The 20,812-nt window shown below is 38.3% G+C and overlaps 1 protein-coding gene across 1 annotated transcript in view; it reads right to left on the bottom strand.

Moving 5' to 3' along the window:
• RYR2 (ryanodine receptor 2) overlaps positions 1-20,812 on the bottom strand; it is a 674,490-nt gene that overhangs the window by 133,430 nt on the left and 520,248 nt on the right. The window contains exons 63-65 of the mRNA XM_077751737.1: positions 19,263-19,327; positions 16,719-16,840; positions 9,957-10,006 (exon numbers count right to left, since the gene is read on the bottom strand). Coding sequence (XP_077607863.1) covers positions 9,957-10,006; positions 16,719-16,840; positions 19,263-19,327 — 237 coding nt within the window. The remainder of the gene's footprint in view (positions 1-9,956; positions 10,007-16,718; positions 16,841-19,262; positions 19,328-20,812) is intronic.

Below are 20,812 nucleotides of genomic sequence, written 5' to 3'. Positions count from 1 at the left end.
ACTCAATTAACAAGATTTTTTTGATAATCAAGTTTAAAATCATGCAGTTTTCTGCTGAAAAGTGGTTATGCAAATGTAAGTAGAAAAGCAATAAAGCATGTTTCATCAAGTAGCTGACATACTCAAGAAGCATTCAAAGCACTGTGCCAGGCTGGAGTGTTTTAACGGAATTCTTCAAATATATGCACCTCCCTATATTGGCTCATCTTCCTCCTAAGTCCTACTGTGTTACCAACTTTTAAAATCAGCTCATATTCTTTATGAAAGGAGATGGGCTAAAAATCCCAGAGATAAATTTAATTCTTTTGCAATTACCCACACATCTCTGCTTTCTTATTACATTCAACTGCATTAGGACGAATTATTTTGCCTAAATGTTCTTGGCCTTTGTTGAAAAAGAACCATCAGAAGCTGAAGAAGATAAATCCTACTCTTCTGAGATATTTTAAATGGGGATGGCTTTTCTTGAAAGATGATTCACCCATTTCAATTGGTGTATTTTATCAGAAAGCACAGAAATATTAATTATGAACTGCTGTATCTATTTTACTTTGTGATGAAGATACATAATAACAAATAAATAAAATGATGAATCCAAAGTTACAAAGTAATTTGACCACTCACAATATAGCTTGCCATTATTGCTTTCTCATTTTATGCTTCCCTATTTATAATATACATAGTCATGTCCCGGGTTCTGAGGTCTGAATGTACATTTTTAATAACATTTGAGTATGTTATACTCTTTATGCAAAAAAAAATCCTAATATACATGAAAATTAACAACTGCCTTAGAATCTGGATAAGACAGTCTAGTGATACGATACAAATAAGAAAAAAAAATAAGGTATTCAATGCTAGACTCTGAGTTCTTTAATAAAATGTTCTTCCCTTTCTCCTGTGCTTTGATTCTCAGAATTTCTGGTAATAATGAAGACAAAATCAGCAGAAAGGCCAAATTTGTTATGTTCCTGTCCATTGACTAGTGATGGTCCTAGGACTTTCACTGCAGCCCACACAAGTATTATTCATTTGATTATTCATTCACTCAATAATACACGTCAAATGCCAGGCATTCTCAAACTTGCAGTTATAAGTAAAACAGGGTTCTCATGGTACTTGCATTTTAATGGGGGGTACAGGTAAAAAAAATATTAAGAAAAAATCAATACGAACCTAGTATCAGGTTATAGTAAAAAATGTATTCTTATATTTATATTAATTATATATTATATATGTCAGGGAATAGGGATTCGAACAACTGGATAGGGTAACAGAGTGAGTGGTCACAAGGTTCTTTTAAAGAAGGTGGCATTTGAGTAAAGCTTTGAATGAACAAATCATGTCTATACCTGAGCGAAGGGCCCAGACAGAGGGAGCAGCACATGCAAAGGCTGTGAGGCAGAAAATGAAGCTGGTGTTCCACGCAAGGCAGTGAAGGTGGCTGATGTGTGATCAAGATTCAAGGGAAAAAAGAGGGGTGTGAGGTAGAGAGGAGAGGAGTGGCTAGGTTTTGCAATTAGAGCAAGAATTCTGATTTTTTTTTTCTTTTCACATGCAATAGAAGACATTCTTAGGCTTTGAACAAAATGGGTTCTGACTTCTTTTTTAAAAGGACAAATTCACAATATGTGAAACTCTGGAAGGGCAAGAGTGCAAGTCGGTTAGGAAGCTGCTACAGTTGATGACAGTGAATTTGCATTAGGATATCAGCAGTGAAGAAGTTACAAATTTATTTTAAGCCTTTGCTTATGGACTGAATGTGAAATGAGATGGAGAGGAATCAGGGATAACTCCAAAATTGGGTGAGCACTTGTATGAGCAACTGGGTGGATGGTGGTAAGATTTACTGGTGTGGAGAGAGAAAAAGACAGGAGTGGAATGAGGGAGGTGGGGGCAGTGAGTTCTGCTTTCGGTGGGTTGAGCGTGATGGGCCTGTTAATGTCAGGAAGAGATACAGAACAGGCCATCAGTACACGAATCTGGAGTGCAGAGAACAGATCTGAGTTGGAGCTATACATTTGGGCACCATAAACATACAGATACTTTAAAGAATCATGGGCCTGAATGAAATTGGCTGGCATGTTCATAAATACAGAAGGAAAAAAGGTCTCTGGGCCTCCAATGTTTGGAAGTGTGAAAGATAAGGAGACAGCATAGAAAATGAGAAAGAGAAGGCCCAGGAGGAAGATGGGACACAAGCAACATGTGAGGCTCTCATGTAGGTATTATTTAGCCCCAAGTCAGAGAGGCTGGCCCCTTACTCTTTGTCCTAAAAATCAGCTTTTTCCCTTTTCCTGCCAGTACAGATGACCAGTGTTTGTACTTTGAGCCCATTCTAAAGGAATGGCTGGGGTACTGTAAACCTCCATTAGTATGAACTCGTGGGTCAGGACTTTTGCTCCCTGGTACAGGCCAGCCTCTAGGATAGAGTCTGACAAACAGTAGGCATTCAATTCAATTTTGTGGGCTGTGAAGAGCAGGAAATAGTACCAGTGGCCAGACAAATTCTTTGGGTCAGATGAAAAGGCACAGGGTTTATGCGAAATTTCTATGATTATACAGTAATCAACCATAAGCTATGGGAATTGTCACATTTTGGTATACTCCATATTAGATGCAATACAACTTTGAATGGAAACATCTCCGTGTAAAAAAAAAAAAAAAAGAAAAAAGTTGGGGGAGGATCCTAAGGAATGTAGGAAAAGTACAAATTGAATCTTCAACATTTTGTTGTGCAGAGTAAGCAAAAGCATCAATTCTATCAGAATGGGTAGAAGCCTAGCTTATGGTTAGTCTTGAAGAGATAAAGCATGTAGCAAGAGCCCTTCTGAAGGCTCTCTGGATCACCATCATGAGAAATGTCAATCATGCTATCTGGTAAGAACAGGAAAAGCTAGTGAAAGTGGAGTAAGATGATAAAGTTTTGAAGCGATGAGAGTATTTTCATTTATTTAACTACATGTAATTGCTTCACTACTCGGACTAGAATAAACACCAAAAGTTTGATACTTTTCAACTTAGGTTCTTTCAAGGTCCAAACCACTTCCTTTGTCTTCAAACATATCTGATCAACACTTCTGGAAACACCTGTGGATTGCCTCTGTCTCTGAGGTTGTGTGTTCCCATCAGTGTGTAGGCATGAAAGGTACATAATTAAAATCATAACCTATACCTGAATCTGATAGCAAGAGGCAGCAAGCCTCTGGTTTTTAAAATGATTGTATTAACTTATAAACTATTACAATTCTCTAAATAAAAAGAACAAAGTTAAAGATGTTAGAGTCAAAATATTCTTTTTGTATCTTCATCTCAACTTGTTTTGTGGTTTTTAATATAAGGTTCCTATAATTCAGGAGTTTTCAGTGTTATCCAAGATCTGATGTGCAATGTCCTGCTTCTGTTTTGTAGTCTGACATTTCAAGTGTTATTGGCTCTCTCTCTGCTAGGAAAGTGGTGACAGACTTTCTAATTTATATTCTTCTTCCTCACTTGTCTTACATGGCTCTTAACACAATATATCACTGTGTTCTCTTCTTTGAAGAAATGACTAATCTTGGCAGAATCCTCATTAATAATGTGAAATAAAATTATGCTAGAGGTATGTATTTCTCTTAAAATTATGAGAGGCTTAATAGTGACTGAAAAGGGCCATGACGTTATTACTTCTAAGTCTGCAAACTGAACAGAATAAAATTACTGAAACTTTAACCTAGTGAAACGTTTCAGTTAAACTGAAAATATATTTTAGATAATTACATATTCTGGTTATTTACCCCACAGTAAGGACATTCTCTCAAAGTGGCATGTTCAAAAGAAAGAAATATCTGTATCACCCTAATACTATTTTCATTTCTGTCGTTTCTCACCTATTTCTTCACAAGAAATATGCTATTTTTTATATAGGAAACTTTTGCCTTTGCTATGTCCACTGTCATCAAACAAAAGAACTGTTACTCTAGGGAAAGACCTTAACGATACTTTAGTGATGACAGCAATAATCAGGAAAAGTAGCACATTGTGCATAATTGAACGACTAAATTCCCAGCATAATGACACGTTCGGTTTTCAGATATGCACTATCCTCAGAGACCCTGAGTGCTGTAAGTGATTTTCCTTTCATTATGTGTCCCATTAAACACAAGAACGATCTGAATCTTCTTAGGGATAATATGTACATGTACTAATTATCTAATATCTCCTGATACAAGATGGCAGTCTCATTTTAAACACTTGAATGGGTTTTGGGGATGGGGAGGTAACAGATGGGTCAACATAAATTCCACCCATTAATTTGTTAGTCAGGGAGAGATACCAACTGATAGAATCCACTATATCACTTTACTAATGAGACTCTGCAAATATAACATTAAGATTTACGTAGCAGTTTAAATCAGGCATCCCCACCTGGAAGGAGAAAACCCATATTTTAACAAGAACTACTACTTCATTTAAATACGTGACAATACTTATCCTCTTAAATATCCCTGTGGCTTAAACTGGAGTCAAATTAATAATGTGCCACACTAGGTTCTAGGCTCAATGAGGACAAACCTGAAGAAGTTTTGGAGTACTGTGCTCAATTTTGGAGTGTTTGCTTGATTCTAAGCATTCCTAGAAATGTCTCCACCATCAGATTTGGAAACTCTCCAGCTCTCTGGACAATCTGCTATCTTGCTACTACATTAACATTTACCAGAAAATGGGAAAGTAGAAAAGGCTGCCAATGGATAACTATTCTGTGCTTTCTCAAATAGTTCCTCTAGGTGAAAGGATCATGGTTGGCTAGGTTTAATGATCCTGTTTGAAGAGTCATTAATTATGCATTACTTCCTCTTCAGGGTAAGCACCCTAAGTGGTTTCTTGGACAGCTTAAGAAGTAAAAAAGATATATGATTCTCAAGAATTGTGGGATAACTGGATACTAAAATTTTCTTAATAATCTCATAAGCCAAAAAAAAAAAAAGGAAAATTTCAGTTATTCTGAATGTAAAAAATTCCAAAGCAAGAGTCCTTATCTCATTGTTCTAAGTATCTGCTCAAGACCTAGTTGGTTCATTCCTTCAGTCACCTGATATGGATAAAATACCTACTATGTGCCAGACTTCAGATACAACAATAAGCTCTCACTGAGCTGAGAGGTTTGTGCCGGACAGAGATGTGAATCTGGTGACATCACTGCTGAGATGGAGGAAGGGTACTCCAGCGAAGAGAATGTTGTAAGAGTAGGGGGAGGCACTAAAATCAGGGAGGTTGAGAAAGGTTTTCCTGACAGGGTAGCTAATATTTGGGTTGAAATCTAGAGGGTGAGTAGTTTACTCCACTGAGTGTGAAGGACTGGAGAGGAGACTTATGTCTGGGGACCCCATTCTCGTAGGCAATTACAGCAGGTGCAAAGACCCTGCACAGAGAGGGATACGACACTTAACACGAAGCAGAGAGAAGGCCACTTAAGCTGAAGCATAGAGAGCATGCCAGAACGTGGCAGGGAAGGAAGATGGAGGGGTAATTAGGGGATAGGCTATGAAACACTAATGTGGCCAGATTCAGAAATTTTCTTCTCAAGAAAAGGAAGGCCACTGAACCTGCAAGAGTGAGACAGGAGAGACTGGACTGTGAGAAGATCTGACTGCTGTGGAGCACGGTTTGGAAGAGCAAGAGGGGATTCAGAGAGAATGGTCAGTCTGTACTGCAAGGACAGGTCACAGATGCCTGAATTGGCCTCACTCAGGTGGTCGCAGTGGAGAAGTATGGAAATCTTCATTCTCCTGCCCTCACAGCCTGAAAGCATGCCTCCCACAGAGCAGAGCACAATAAATGTTTACTGATGGGGTGCTTGAGGGGCTCAGTCGGTTGAGCATCCGACTTCGGCTCTGTTCATGATCTCATGGTTCATGACTTCGAGCCCTGCATTGGGCTCTAAGCTGTCAGGGCCTGGAGCCTGCTTCAGATTCTGTGTCTCCCTCTCTCTCTGTCCCTCCCCAGCACACGCTCTCTCTCACTCTCTCTCTCTTCTCCCTCAAAAATAAGTAAAACATTAAAAGGTTTTTAATAAAAATAAAAAATAAATGTTTATTGAATGAATGCTTCAAATGAATCCCATTAAGGCATTAGATTGCATTTCATTATTATTTATTTCACATATAAAAATAAAGCCCTTATAAAGTCCTAATTTGCATACACCTGTGGCACTGTGGGTCTCCCTGTTGGAGGCTTAGTTATAGACTCTGCTTCCTCTCCAATTGACTGAAAGGCTTAAACAGGCTGTAATAGGAGGGCTTATGTGTTTTCTAACATGCTTGGCATTCGTAACCAGAATTTCCACTTAGCAAAAATGGGGAAAATGGTGGGATTAAAAAGCAGTATTTCATTAGCTGGCAATGGGTCCTTGAAAATGGCAGATGGGATCCCCAGTACTTCTCAACTTGCCTGGGTCCCATCCATTTCCTAACCAATTTTCTTAAATACAAGAGTGAACCAACTTACAATCACTGGTGAGCATTTCAGAATTCAAACAGAAAGCATATATACATAACAAAGATACTAATTTCTTCATTGTTGTTTTTTTCCATAAAGTATTTTAATGGATACATCAGAAGTACTGTTCTGTGCGGAATAAGACCTGTTCCCCTTAAAAAAAAAAAACTTAGCTTTTTCAAATATAAAATGAAATGGCTTAAATGCCTCAAAAAGAATATATGAAGCATAAAAACAGTTCTGTACTGATGATCTCTTTAATTCTTAAATGGTGTGTCTCAATGCATAGAACACATTTTAAAGTAGATAAAAGATATACACAAATACAGAAGTCCAAATACGGAGAATCTTCAATTAATCAGAAAAGTCTTTCAACTACAGATGAAGTCTCGAAGTATAATAACAATGTAATTTGGCAGCCAGCTTGAAATAAACACTCCCTCACTCATCAGATCCTGAACTCACCACAATCACCACCACCAAGACCAAATATTTTATCTCTTGATTTACATGAATATTCCCCTCGCGTCTCCAATCCCACCTTCCTGTCATGTTGAAAGTTAATGTGTGTCTTTCTACCTCTTTACCTCTGTCGTTGCTCCTAAGACACAAAGCCCAGGTATTTCTTTGTTAACCTCAACTTTTAACTGTCTTAATTTGTCCTTAGCTTAAGTCATAAACAGTTCATGAACTAAGTCACTAGAGGAAAACCACTTTGATCATCAGCATATTGTCCACCAGAGTATGAAAAAAAATGATATCATGTAAAAGAAGGGAGAAGGGAAAAAATCAGAGAATATATGACTATAAAGGGTCATCCTGTCTGTGTGTGTGTATGCATACTTCATTTTGGAAATGGGTAAATTATAAAGGTTTCATTGTACATGTTCTTAAAGAGCCAAGTCCCCTAGATTTCTCTAGGAATCCTTTATGTTTGAAAGCTGTTAAGGTTGCATTTATGTAATCCTTGAACATTCATTATCTTATATTTGATGTGTACTTGATCTCTAAGATTAGTAGTTATTTTAACCCATTTTAAGAAAGGAGAAAAAAATAAAAACAAAAACGAAGGTTCAGAGAAGTCAATTCCCTCATCCAAATTATTCAGCTGGTCTAGTTACGAAGAAAGCACTTACATCTAGGTTTTCCAATTTGAAGCCCACTATTTTTCCGGGACATCCTATTAGTGTTTAAAGCCAGGTTATAACTGCCACGTGTAAAAGTGACATGGATAAGACTTAAAGATTCCAATAATTTGACAAGTCTGTATTAGAAAATGTTTTATCAATGAAGGCCTCTTGAATTTTGTATTATTATACAGGCAAATGCCAAAGCAAATTTGAAACCGAGAAAACGAGATGCTAGAATAATATATGTATATATAAAGAAGACATACAAGTATGCTTTTGAGGTAAAGTAGCTCTCCAGTAAATTCCTGTTAAAAATAAAAATAATAGTATTTAAAGACTAAAGGATTTAAAATACAATGACTAAATAGCATGTCAGCATCTATAAATGTTAAAGTCTGGTTTGTCTCCATGGAGAGGTAGGACAAGTTTCATTAATGTATTTATCTTCAATTACTGCCCCTAAAAAAACAGGAGGTTAAACAGGCAAAAATGTATCCCCAGTAAAGGAAGTCTACATGTAGTGCCTTTGCGGAAGGTTATCAACTAGGAAATGGCACAAGGGAGGTTTCTGGAGTGCTGGAAACGTTCTATGTCTTGATCTGAGCAAATGGATATGTATGTGTGGATGGAAAATTTCAACAAACTATATCATCAAGCTATCTTCAAGATTTGTGTACTTTGCTCCATATATGGAATACCTCAAAAAATTTGAAAGGAAATTATAGTGAAATATAACATAAGGAACCAAGAATTTACAGTAAGTAATAACTTAGAAATAGCACAATGGAAATATTACCGTGCTCATCAGTAAGAATGCAAACACTGCCCTTGAGAAAAGGGGCCCCCATCAGAGCTATATATAATAAGATAGAACTCTCTGAAGACAAATGGAGGATACTTGAATCCACTGTTATTATGAGAAAGTTGAAGAGCCACTGACAATTCTGTCTGGACAATGTTCACAGAAAATTTTCTATGTGGAGGAAAAGTCAAACAAAAATCAGTCAACTAGAAATTATTTTGAAGATAATTTGACCATTGATGTGGCACAACTGAAATATTAATGCAAAAACTCAGGCAATTTAAATGAAATACAGGGGTGCATGGGAGGCTCAGTTGGTTAAGCATCCAACTCTTGGTTTCAGCTTGGGTCATTATCTCACAGTTCCTGAGTTCGAGCCCCGTGATGGGCTCTGCGCTGACAGTGCAGAGCCTGCTTGGGATTTGCTCTCCCTCTCTCTTTCTCTCAAAATAAATAAATAAATAAATAAATAGATAGATAGATAGATAGATTTAAAAAATAAATGAAATACCATTTTTAATTACTAAATTTAAGACTACCAAATACTGGATCTAAAAACATCAGAAACCAAACAAAGCTTTACATACAGAAACTATCATTTCTCAAAAAATATACTGTTTTAAAGAACTTAAAGTAATTTGTGTCTGTGTGTAAATCTATATACACACACATATCTATTTCTCAGTTTATTCACTGTGTCTTGTACATAAGTGACTTAATCCTTAGTTTTCCTGTGACTGGAATTGAACTTACATCTGTATCAGTACACTAAATATTTCATTACTGAAATTACCCCAATACTGTCTCAAAACCTACAGCGCACAGAGCTAAAATTTGCTTTTGTGGTTTACAAAAGCAGATGCAGGAAACAAAAGCACAAATTCTACCAGCTGCTATAGAGTTCTAAAGCCCCACCACAAGGAGAATCTGTGGAAAGCGGGTGACCGCCCTGCGGGGCTGTCCAAAAGCAGGTGTCCGGGTGTGTGGACTTCAGTTACGTGAGTTCTCAGACACAAACAAAAGCTAACTATGGGGTGACTGATGCTAGAAAAGTCACTTTTGCCAAGTGAGGCCCTTGCCTCACTGCCTCTAACCATGAAGCTCCAGTGTCTGGGATGCAGTCAACATGCAAATCTGTAGTGAAGAGCATTAAAAAAAAAGAAGTGCAATTAATTTTTTGATTTATGACAGCTCATTCTTTAATCTATCAGAAACAGACAAATGAATTCAAGGGCCCAGTTCTGCTTTACCCCTCCAAAGTAAAATGTGGCAGAAGCCACCATGTGCATTCATTTTCTCTTTTATAATCAAACCTTTTGATTTTCAAATGTGCTTTGGACCAGCATAAAAAAGTCACAGTCTTCAATGTCAGCATAGATAATGAGACTTACAGACAACCTCGAGGACCTTATCTTTGCCTATGACGACCATGCATGCAGCCATGCAAACGTGCATCCGTGCAACATAGCAGCACACAACACAGTGCAGAAGTGGCAAAGAAAACCAAGTGATGGCCATGCTAGTATTTGTTGCAAAGGTCTCCTTACCAAATAGTGAAATCCTATGCCTGACAAGAACTCCAAGTTTGCAGAATAGGCTGAAGACAAAAGAAAAACAAAAGAGAAAGGGGGAAGGGGGAGGGAAGGTAGAAAAGACAGGGAGAAATTAAAATAAAATTTAAAAAAAAAGAAGAAAAAAAGAAAAATAAACAGCTGATATATGAGCAGGAAAAAAGCAACATGATGTCACGCAGAAAGAATCAATTTTCTGAGCAGAATGTGGAGTAAAGGTATTAAAGAAAGAATCTTTGAGTGCATATCTCTAACAAACATGGTTAAAAAAGCACATATTATAAGTAAAGAAACCAAAAAAAATTTGAAAGCAAAGCTAATTAATATAAAAGCAATCTATATGAACCCCATAAGAATATGACTACTCAAATAGCACAAGGAAAACACTTAAAATTTTATCTGCCCAAATGTAACAATGAAGTTCTAGAATTGTTGTTATTGTTATGGATATTGTTTAAAATGGCACCTGGGGCATAAAATGTCACTTTAAGGTTTAGTATGTTTATCATTTGAATTTTCCTTCTTTCCAACCTTGAGCACACCCCTTCCACAGACACGAAAGCATCCAGTGAATCTGAACACAGTGAAGTAGAGACAGAATTTGAACAACTGATAATCACTCAGAGAAAAATGTTACAGATGCAGTAACTTCAAGGGCTCTTCACGCTAATGCTTGAGTTAAGCTTATTTCTTATCTTCTCCAGAGCAAGTTCCTGGGCCTCTGTGTCCTTCCTGGGAATCGGCTGTGGGAGATCCCAAATAAGGGTGGCCTGCATTCAGCATGACAGCAGTGATATGCACGAACTCTCACATCAGAACCTGGGAAAGGCCTGCTATTGTCCTGGCTTATCCCGCCAGGCTACAGTCTGGCGGGCTCCTTCCAGGTCTTCTCAGGAATACCCTTCACTCCCTTCCCTGCTGTGCTCCCTTATATCCATCCCTCAGGATTCAGCACCAGACAGGTCTACCCCAACAAGCCTTTGCTAACACCCAGTGCTCCTTCACCACTCCCAGTTCAAGCTGGAAGGGTTCACCCTCCAGTCTCTCCCAGGGGTCATTTGCAAATCTCTATCATGACACCCAACCTTCCGTATTACAACTGATACTGCCTTCACATCTACCCAAACACTGCTGAACTCTCAGACAGAGGCTCTGCAGAGCCAGGACTTATGAGAGCTCTAGCTTTGAGATCCCCATGTACAGCACCACCCACACCCAGCTTGACTGTCCCGGCTGGATCCTGACTGTCCCAGTCTGTCTTACAAAGCTCTCCTATAAACAGCAGTGGGTAGACATGCCCTCCCCAAGACTGGGGATATGGACTATGCCATGGAAAAAATGGAGCCACATGTTCATGGCAGGACAGGAAAGGAGACAGAGAATCATATCTGTGACACCGACCTTTTTAACAGTAAGTTCTAGCTACCACCTCTCCTTTCAGTAATGCGGAATAATGTATTAAGGAAAATTAATTACAAAGGGCATTGTACAGCTTTTCCGAGACAATGTGCATGGACAAATTTCTCAGTGAATTTGAGGTTTTGAGACGTCTGCTCGCAGTTCTACAAGGTTTTTAAAACAGTGATCTACTCAAGTAGATATCTGATTTAAAATGAGACATTGGCCTCCTGAGCTGCATTATTTATCTATGTGCTATAATGTAAACAAAAAAGACAAGAAAATGAGCAATGTTCTCCAGGTGCTCTTACCCACTGAGCCTTATGCTAATTCAACAAGGATCCATCTCCATCTCTAGAGAATGATCATTTCCCAGAGTTGTACACATGTTGGATCCCTATACGTATATCGACCTATCTTAAGTGATCTCTTTTACTTCTTACTAACTGAGACTCTCTCAGCGTGAAATATTCTGAGACAATGTTGAATTTGTAGTGCTCAGATCATGTTTGAACCCAACTCATCCAGACCTAGGACATTTTGCTGTATGACAAACAGAATTACTCTGTGTCTAATTCTGTTGGATTATAGTGAATGTCTGGGAATCTGTTTGAGAAAAATGACTTCTTGTAATAGCAATGCTTCTTAACTTTGGTTGTTCCTAATCAGTAGCTGACGTGCTACCAGATATGCAGAAAACCGGGTTCTCACAAAAGACAAACCGTATCTCTTTCCCCTCCTGTCATATCCACTTATAGAGTGGAGTTTGTGTATGAACTATAAGGTTTTATTATTATAAGCTTTGGCATATAGTTTCTCTAAAATTATTCTCCTTAATACTGTTTTCCCTTTCTGTATATCCCTCATTACTAACATTCTTAAGAAATTACAGGGGCGCCTGGGTGGCTCAGTTGGTTAAGCGTCTGACTTCAGCTCAGGTCATGATCTCACAGCTCATGGGTTCGAGCCCCATGTCGGGCTTTGTGCTGACAGCTCAGAGCCTGGAGCCTGCTTCTGATTCTGTCTCTCTCTTTCTCTGTCTCTCTCTCTGGCCTTCTCTCACTCGTGATCTCTCACTCTCAAAAATAAATAAAACATTAAAAAAAAAAAAGAAATTACAATGCATTGGGGCACCTGGGTGGCTCAGTTGGTCAAGCATCTGACTTTGGCTCAGGTCATGATCTCACAGTCTATGAGCTCGAGCTCTGCGTCAGGCTATGTGCTGACAGGTTATAGCCTGGAGTCGGCTTCAGATTCTGTGTCTCCTTCTCTCTTTGCCCTTCCCCTGACTCTCTTGCTCATGCTCTCTCTCTCAAAAATAAACATTAAAAGAATAAAAACAAAAAAGAATTTATAATGCACCTACACTTACTTGGCTTTGATGACTTGCTTTGTAATTTCGCTTTTCATCTCATTGTTCTACAGAAACACTCCCTAGGAATTCTCAATACTTGCTAATCAGTAAATCCAAGAACACCTTTTCAATCTCCGTCTTGGAAAGCTCTCTATGGTACTTGGCATCACCGACTACTTCAATTCGGGAAACTCTCAGTTCTGTTTTACAGCAATATTATTTCCCCTTCTCCTTGAATTAATCATCCTCAGTGTTCTTCAAGGCCCATTTCTGAAAACCTTTCAGATCTAACGCCTCACCATGTTTTGAAACTCAGATCCTTTTGCTTCTCTCTCCACTCTCCCTTCCTCTGCTTCCAGAACTCTGAGCATAATATGGGTACAGATAATCTCCATGACCTGCCAGTACCTATGCGTCAGTAATGACCTAACCAAACTGAACTTCCTCTTTTCAGAACCAGTTCTTCCGTCATTTCTTCTTTTTTGCTGCTGGCAATACTGTTCCAACAACACAGCACTGAAACTCTGGCACCGTGCGACCTGCCGTGTGACCCACTGCCAAGTCCTGTGGTTTTCTCTCGTCCGTGCTGCCCACATCCAACCCTCTCTCCTTATTCCCAGGACTTCCCATTTCCATTACACTCCTCACAACTTGTTAAGTGGCTGGCGCTACATGTATGCAGGTACTTGTAGGTGCACTTAGTAGGGACTACATCGTTGTATCTGTGTGTTTGTCCTCAATTCTAGGATAGCCCCATGTACATGGTGGGTGGTAAGAAACACGCACTGAATGGATCTATGGGTAGAACTGCTCATTAATGGTGGCACGTCTGTTACAAGAGCCTGCTTTGCTGTCATGGCCTCTGAGCAAGCTCACTCTCCTCAGTCCCAGTTGTGTGGCCAGACTGCCCTTTATCCCAATGGCTTCATAGGGCTAATGAATTAAGTAAAAAAGATGAATTATAAAAATTAGAAAGAAGAAAAGAAGAAGATGTCTGGTTCCGGCAGTTAATGCCAATTACAGTATTCTATAATGAAGCTAGGTAACCCACACTTACCCTACATTGCTACATTCTACACTCTATATGTTATCGACAGTAGAACATAGCTCCCCTTCTTAATCTATGACCTACAGATTCTTTAAAGTCAATTTTGAATTATCATATCTTCTGTATATCTCTAGTCTGTCCATACCCATCCAATGTGGTCCACCTGGTCCTTAAATCTCACAGCACTACATGGCTGTCTTCTACTAGGATTACATTTATACTCATATACTTAGCTACTGTCAGGTACACGCCCAGAGAGCAGAGACCACACCTTACTCTTTTCCACAGACATGATAAACGCTCAACATGTAATTTCTAGTGCCAAGAAGTATCCAAACATCTAATGGAGACAACCCGTTCTTAAATGTGGAGGTTAATTTAGACCCACATACTACTGCTACACACAACTATTAAATACAAATAAAAACTACCACTGCAGCATTCAACATGTGTATGAAGACATGATTGCTTCTTCACAGTAGCAGAGACAGTGGGATTTTTTCTTTTTTTGTGTGTGTTTTATCCTTTTTAAAAATCTATTTCACCCACTGAAATAGTACTTAACTGAAGTGGTAAGAAATTACATTTATAAAATTTCAGTGATTCCATTTTAACATGTCTAACAAAATTTGTATTGGTTTTTGTTAGTGTGATGGTGATTTGGGTTGTGTTAAGACACTGATTTATGATCATAAAAGTAAGATTTTTTCCACTTTAAAACTTTAAAAATATATAAAAAGGTTAACAACAAAAGTCTCTCCTATGCTACCCACAGGATGTTAAAATCAAGTTTCTTCCCTACCAGTATTTTTCTACATGTACAAATTTAGCTTGTTTTTTTAAAATCTTGATCCATACTATTTAAATATATATTTTACTTTTAAAATAATTGTTGTCCTATAAGATGTGATATATTTGCATCCATCATAATGTTAATTACTGGATAGCATTTTCCATGTGCCATGATTTCTTTATCATTACCTTAATCATTTTTTTCATCCCAGAATTTTTTTGAGGTTAAAATCTACCAATGTTTGGTACTCAAGGGCTGTGATGAAATAAGGTACTTCTATCATGTGTATCTCATTCCTACATGTTGGAAATTTTAGACCATTTCTTTTCTGGAAATGGGAATGGGAGAAATAAAATTTGCCAGTTCTCTTCCTATAAGTTGGGGAAAATCTGTAGATGAAATTACAGAAAACTTTCTGGTAAGGCATTAATAAAGAGGGGGCGTCTCAGGCCCCCAAACCACGTCAACTGAGGCTTGCACAGAATAGCAATGCTCTTCCAGTTTCTTCCATGAGGGACAGTCAGCAAAGGAAAATTAGTTACTTCTGTGGTCAGTGAACAGCTCTCAGACTAAGAATGAAAATGGAATGAAGATAAAAACATAATACAGGAGAGGGGAAAGAATAGAATTTGCATAATTTTATTTGTACTTTTTCCTATATTCTTTGATTGTATTTCTCTTGGTTTACATAACTGAATGACATCTAAATTAACAACTCTAGGAACAGAGGTGCTGTTACAGAAACTTACTTTGACCCAGGCAGCAAGGAGGAGTCTCCACAGTAGCCTGGGCTGCATGGTATTTAAAGGTAACTTGACGCCTTGGCATTTTCTAGCCACTGGGGAAGGTAGGCCAGTGAAGCAGATTAGGGCACTTGTGAAATGCAGTAGAGAGATGGGCCTTTCTCTCCCAGGGAAAGTGGAAAGAAGACCACACCAAAGTGGGGAGGGGATTCATACCTTGGAAAGTAGCCCCTCACTCCCTTTTTTCTGGTAACAAAGATGGTAGAAACAAAATGTGTCACTGGATGGATTCTCTGTTACTTTAACTATAATCAGATATACCAACTTTACAGGAAGATTATTATTTGAAGAAGTTTGGGGGCATTTTTAACTGTTGAAATCCTACACCACATGATGTCACAAATCATTAAAATCAAGTTCAAGGAAAGCCTGTAGTCTGCTTTATCTAGGTTACTCATTTTCATAGAAACTTTTTTCAAATACAATCTAAAAGCTTGGTATGGACTCCTGTGTAATTTGATATTACAGAAATAGATTTGCTCCGTAATCGATTCTCATGTGTACTAAATTTTGGCACATTTTGAAAAATCAGACTTGAAATTCCCAGCAGAATCACAAATCTATGAGGAATACTTGGGTTTAAACAGAAATGAAAAAGCATTGCTAAGTTACCAGCTTGACTGATGTGAGGGGAAATCTTCAGAAAGTACATATTTTTACATCATTTTTTTCCAAGATAGGTCATTATTTACACACAAACGTTGAAAAATTTGATTTCTGAAAATGGGATTTTGCCCTCCAGAAAAATGCCTTCATTTTACAAAATTGTGGCAAACATAATAGACTTAGAAATTTTAAAGGAAGTAATGTTAAAAGCATCATTTATTGGGACATGTGGGTAGCTCAGTCAGTTAAGCGTCTGACTTCAGCTCAGGTCATGATCTTATGGTTCTGTGGGTTCAAGCCCTACATCGGGCTCTGTAATGACACCTCAGAGCCTGGAACCTGTTTTGGATTCTGTGTCTCCCTCTTTCTATGCCCTTCCCCCACTTGTGCTCTGTCTCTCTCTAGCAAAAATGAATAAACATTAAAAAAATTTTTAAAGCACCATGTATCACAAATACTAATACACTGATGACTCTATTTGTGGATTCTGTAATGGGTGTCTTATCCCTTCTATTCGGCATTCTACTTGGCAGCAAAATAGAACAATACTCAACATTTAGAACACACGTATCAACTTGCAGAGAGCACCCTCCTCAGTGTTTGATCCCAAGGGGCCAAGGGTCAGGGAAGTTGGGTGGACACTCTGCACACTCCTACCTCAAGGTCCCCAGATGCTCCTTATCAAATGCAAACACACTTCACTCAACAACAGTCTTTACTGTGTGTAACTCTTTACCTTGTCACCATTTCTTTCTCTTTGTTTGATGCATGTCCTCCAGAGCAGAGAGGTCTGCTTGCTGCAGATAAGAAGTATAAACGATGGTTTTTGAAATACTGATCAATTAAAGGAAGAACAACCTGAAAGAAAGGAAAAGAAAACAGATCTACACGGTGGACGGAGGCTCTGGAGCAGACAGACTTCTGTCCACATGCAGCAGGCCCCCCAGTATCTGCAGCCACGCCAGTCAGCACGATTTTATAGGATGCCTCTCTCAATCTCACTCTGCTATCTCTAGTCCCTGTGTGTGGGGTGCGTGTGTTTGTGTGTGGGGGGGGTGGTGTGTGTGCGCGCGCATGCATGCGTGCATGTGTCTGTGTGTGAGACAGGATGTAATTATGGGGAACACACTAAATTTTCAACAGCTTAGAATAATTTTTCAATACCTTATAAAAATGAATCTTATTAGTATTTTCATATAATGTAGTTCAGTGTCCAACAGGCTCAAAAATAATCATCGGCTATCATTTATTGAGTCTCTGTTCTGTGTGAGAATTGCAACTACACATTGTCAAGTCATGGTTCCTAGTAACTACTCTGTGTGGTACGTGTCATCATCCCTGTTTTACATGTATTAAACGGATGTGCAGAAAGTGAGGGACCTACTCAGAGTCTCATTGCACTTACCTACCTGCACAGTATTCTTCCCTGGCCTCTCTCAAAGCCCCCTCGCTTTTCTTGCATGCTAATCCTGCTATCCTTTGGTGAATTCCTCCTCTTTGCCCACACCACGAGGCTCTGCACATGCCATTTCCGATTTCTGAAATGCTCCTCCCACAAGCCATAACCATTCACTCTTCTCTTCCTGCAGATGTCAGCTCAGTGGCACTTCATCAGATAACCCTCCAGTGATCTCCTCAACTAGGTAAAACCCCCATATTTTTGTTCTTAGAACATCATTTGCAATTTTACATTTACTACCTGTGATTTTGAATTAGTCCTTCTCCATTAGAGGCTATAAAATACATAAGAACAATACACATTTCTGGGTTTGTTTCCCATTACTGTGCTTTTCTGGCCTCTAGAAAAGGAGGCCAGAAACAACTCTTTGCTCTGCTTTGTTTACCCCTGGAACACCAGTGCTTAGGACTTTATGGGGCCCACAGCAAATACTAGATAAATATTTGTTAAATAAATAGATGAAAAAAAAAACTGGCATTATCAATATCTAGACTCTAGTTTAAGTACATTTTTCCTACAATATGGTATAGCATATTTATATGTAACAGCAATACACAAATTTTCTATGATCTTCCTAGAAAGTTGTGACATTGCCTGAACTTGGATTGGCACATAATAGCTACTTGATAAATATGTGAATAAATAAGTAACAGATTCAGAGGGAATTAAACCACATTAGGCATCTGGAAACAACATCACTAGGAGTACATAGGACAATACAAGAATGTATTTTAAATGTATCAGTAGAGGCCATGAATACAGCATTTGTAATGACTGTCTGTCAAGGGGATTACAGTGCAGTATGACAGATAACTAGCAATATGCATCCCAGCCCAGGACAAACCTGGATGCCTGATACAGATTTTTAGCCCTATACTGAGTGGAAAGAAAAGACAAGAGAAATCTCCCTTACAGTAAATGGCACAATTCTGAAAACATATAAAAGAAGTCAAATATTATTCAATCAAAATAACACGCTATTTTGCAAATGATCTCTAGGAACCAGCAAATGCAAGGACTTTAAAAATAAATTGACAGAAAGCATTATGTCTTTAGGTTAAGTCCAACATCGTATAAACAGGAAAGCTTCCCCAAGGGCATTCTGTCTTCATGACAGGAATCCCCGGGACATAGTTTAATACCTGATAGAGACTAGAAACACAGCACTCCCGGTGCAAGTGAATGGACTCGATAAGGAGAATCTGCAACACTTTGTCTCCTTCCCTGACTGGCTAAAAGGAGGTCATGAATGTTCCAGCCTAGAGCAAACTCTTGGTAAAGTCTTATTAAATGGAATGGATAATAATAATGGGTAGACTTTACATGTGAACAATTTATTCTCTCTGATTCTCAATTTCTTCCCTGGGAAAATGAGTAGGACGAGGGTCCTACAATAAAGCTTACATGGGAAAGCTTCCTATAATGTATAACTTCTTAAATTTACAATTTATAAATTAATTCTCTTCTTCTCTATAAAAGAAATACTCATACATTTTTAAATCTTAGCAACCAAATTAAGAAAGTAGATAATTTTTCCTCTCTGTCATTTGATAGAGCCCAGGAAGGAGAACTTTGATTCCTATAGATTCAAGTGATCTGTGAATTACATCAGGAAGAGCAGTGCATGAAAATATGACCAAGTATCCTGGGAGCAAATGCATCCCACATGATTCATGCAGTTATTTTTGTGCCACAGAATATTTACTTGGAGTAGAATTCACACTGGTAGACCAGTACGTTCTGAAAAGAGGCAAGGATCTAAAGGGTATATTCGGTCGACAAACACATTGGAGCAAAAACAAGATGGAGTGTATACTGTACTTTAGCAAAGAACTTGATTTCTTGCTCGTAAGGGAAATGTTCTGCTTTGCTTCTGCTGCCACCATCTGTAGATATGAAGAGTTGTTGAACATGTTTTATTTACTTGAAACATTACAAGATATTCTACCCAAAAAGCAACATGTAGAACATATCACTCTAACATCGCTAAATGTGTTACCCCGTAAAGTGAACATGGAAACCCATCCAAAACACCAAGGCTGACTGCATTTAGCAGTATGATAATTTTTTAAAAAGGTTTTTTAAAAAATACCCAAATCATAAAAAAAAAATCTATCGAGGACAGCCCCCCTCACACATGCTGGAGTAGCTTTACAATCTTCTTGACATGTAGCAAGAAGACTGGAATAGAGTCACATAAAAGCCCCACATTTTCTTTCCTTAAGAAAGAAGCTCACTGGGGTTACAGCAGTTGAGTATAAACTCAGTAAACAAAAATTGGTTAGAATTTTAGACTGGTTAGCCTCTAACAAAGATAGTTCCTTCTTGCTGGGAAGAGAAGTTACCATATTATTATACCAAGTGAAAATTTGCAAGAAGCCAGCCTGGGATGAGAGGGAGGATCACGACTGTCATGGTTAGCAACTTAACATTCTGCTCAGGAATGGAGAAATTCACTTATGTCACAAGGTAATTTCCATAAGCATAGCAAAGACACCTGAGTTTTCCCCATGGTTCAGAAAACGATTTCAAGGTTAAGAACTGACTGACCTAATGCACTGAGCTTTGGAAGTGGCCCTCTGTGCCTCCTTCATGCATATGAAGGAGGTGACAACAAGTCTAATAACCAAGATCATATGCAGACACATGGGAGAGCAAAAAAAATTCAGAACTGGATACAAAGTAAAATCTGTAAGCAGTATTTTATAAGAATCAAAGTGACTTTTGCTTGACAAAAGTTCTTTTGCAAATAGAAACTAAAGCAATTTGAGATAGATTGTTAAATCTGTGACATTAAGTTTGGGATGACTTTCAGGAAATCGAAGTAATATTTTGCAATATCAGGACAAAGCTCTTTCCAGTGAAGGAGTAAATGTATGGCTTTTTTACACTCTCGGGCATCATTTCTGTATCACTTTTATATTAAATCTCTCACAAGAATACTGAGCAAAGTGCCTGACTTTCCCATATCAACTATGTCCAGACAGAATTCTTCACGTCACAAAGTACGCTAACATTTCAAGGAATTAAATTAGATATTAGAAATGTGTTCCCTTTTTACATTATGCCTTTACATCATACATTTTAACAAAAATGCTTCTGTGCAAAATGTTGATAGGGAGAAGGAGGCCTATATGGAATGCAAAAATCAGAAATATGCATATGCATATTCTTACTATGGCCATTAGCCTCCAATGTGTTGCGAAGGCAGTAAATTTAAAGACAAAAAGAAGGCAGATAGAAGTTTTTGAGGTGACAATGAAGATGGAAATTAAAATAAATGTCAACAATCCCAACTCTGTTCCTCTAATGGAATTCTTGTGTTTTCTCAGTCGCAGCCATCTGAAAAAGGAGCATGTGACCTGGGCCAT

This window comes from Crocuta crocuta, unplaced genomic scaffold (assembly GCF_008692635.1).
Source record: "Crocuta crocuta isolate KB4526 unplaced genomic scaffold, BGI_CrCroc_1.0 scaffold59-1, whole genome shotgun sequence".
Taxonomy (NCBI): domain Eukaryota; kingdom Metazoa; phylum Chordata; class Mammalia; order Carnivora; family Hyaenidae; genus Crocuta; species Crocuta crocuta.
The sequence above is the reverse complement of the archived record's forward strand: the minus strand, read 5'-3'. Positions and strand labels throughout refer to the sequence as shown.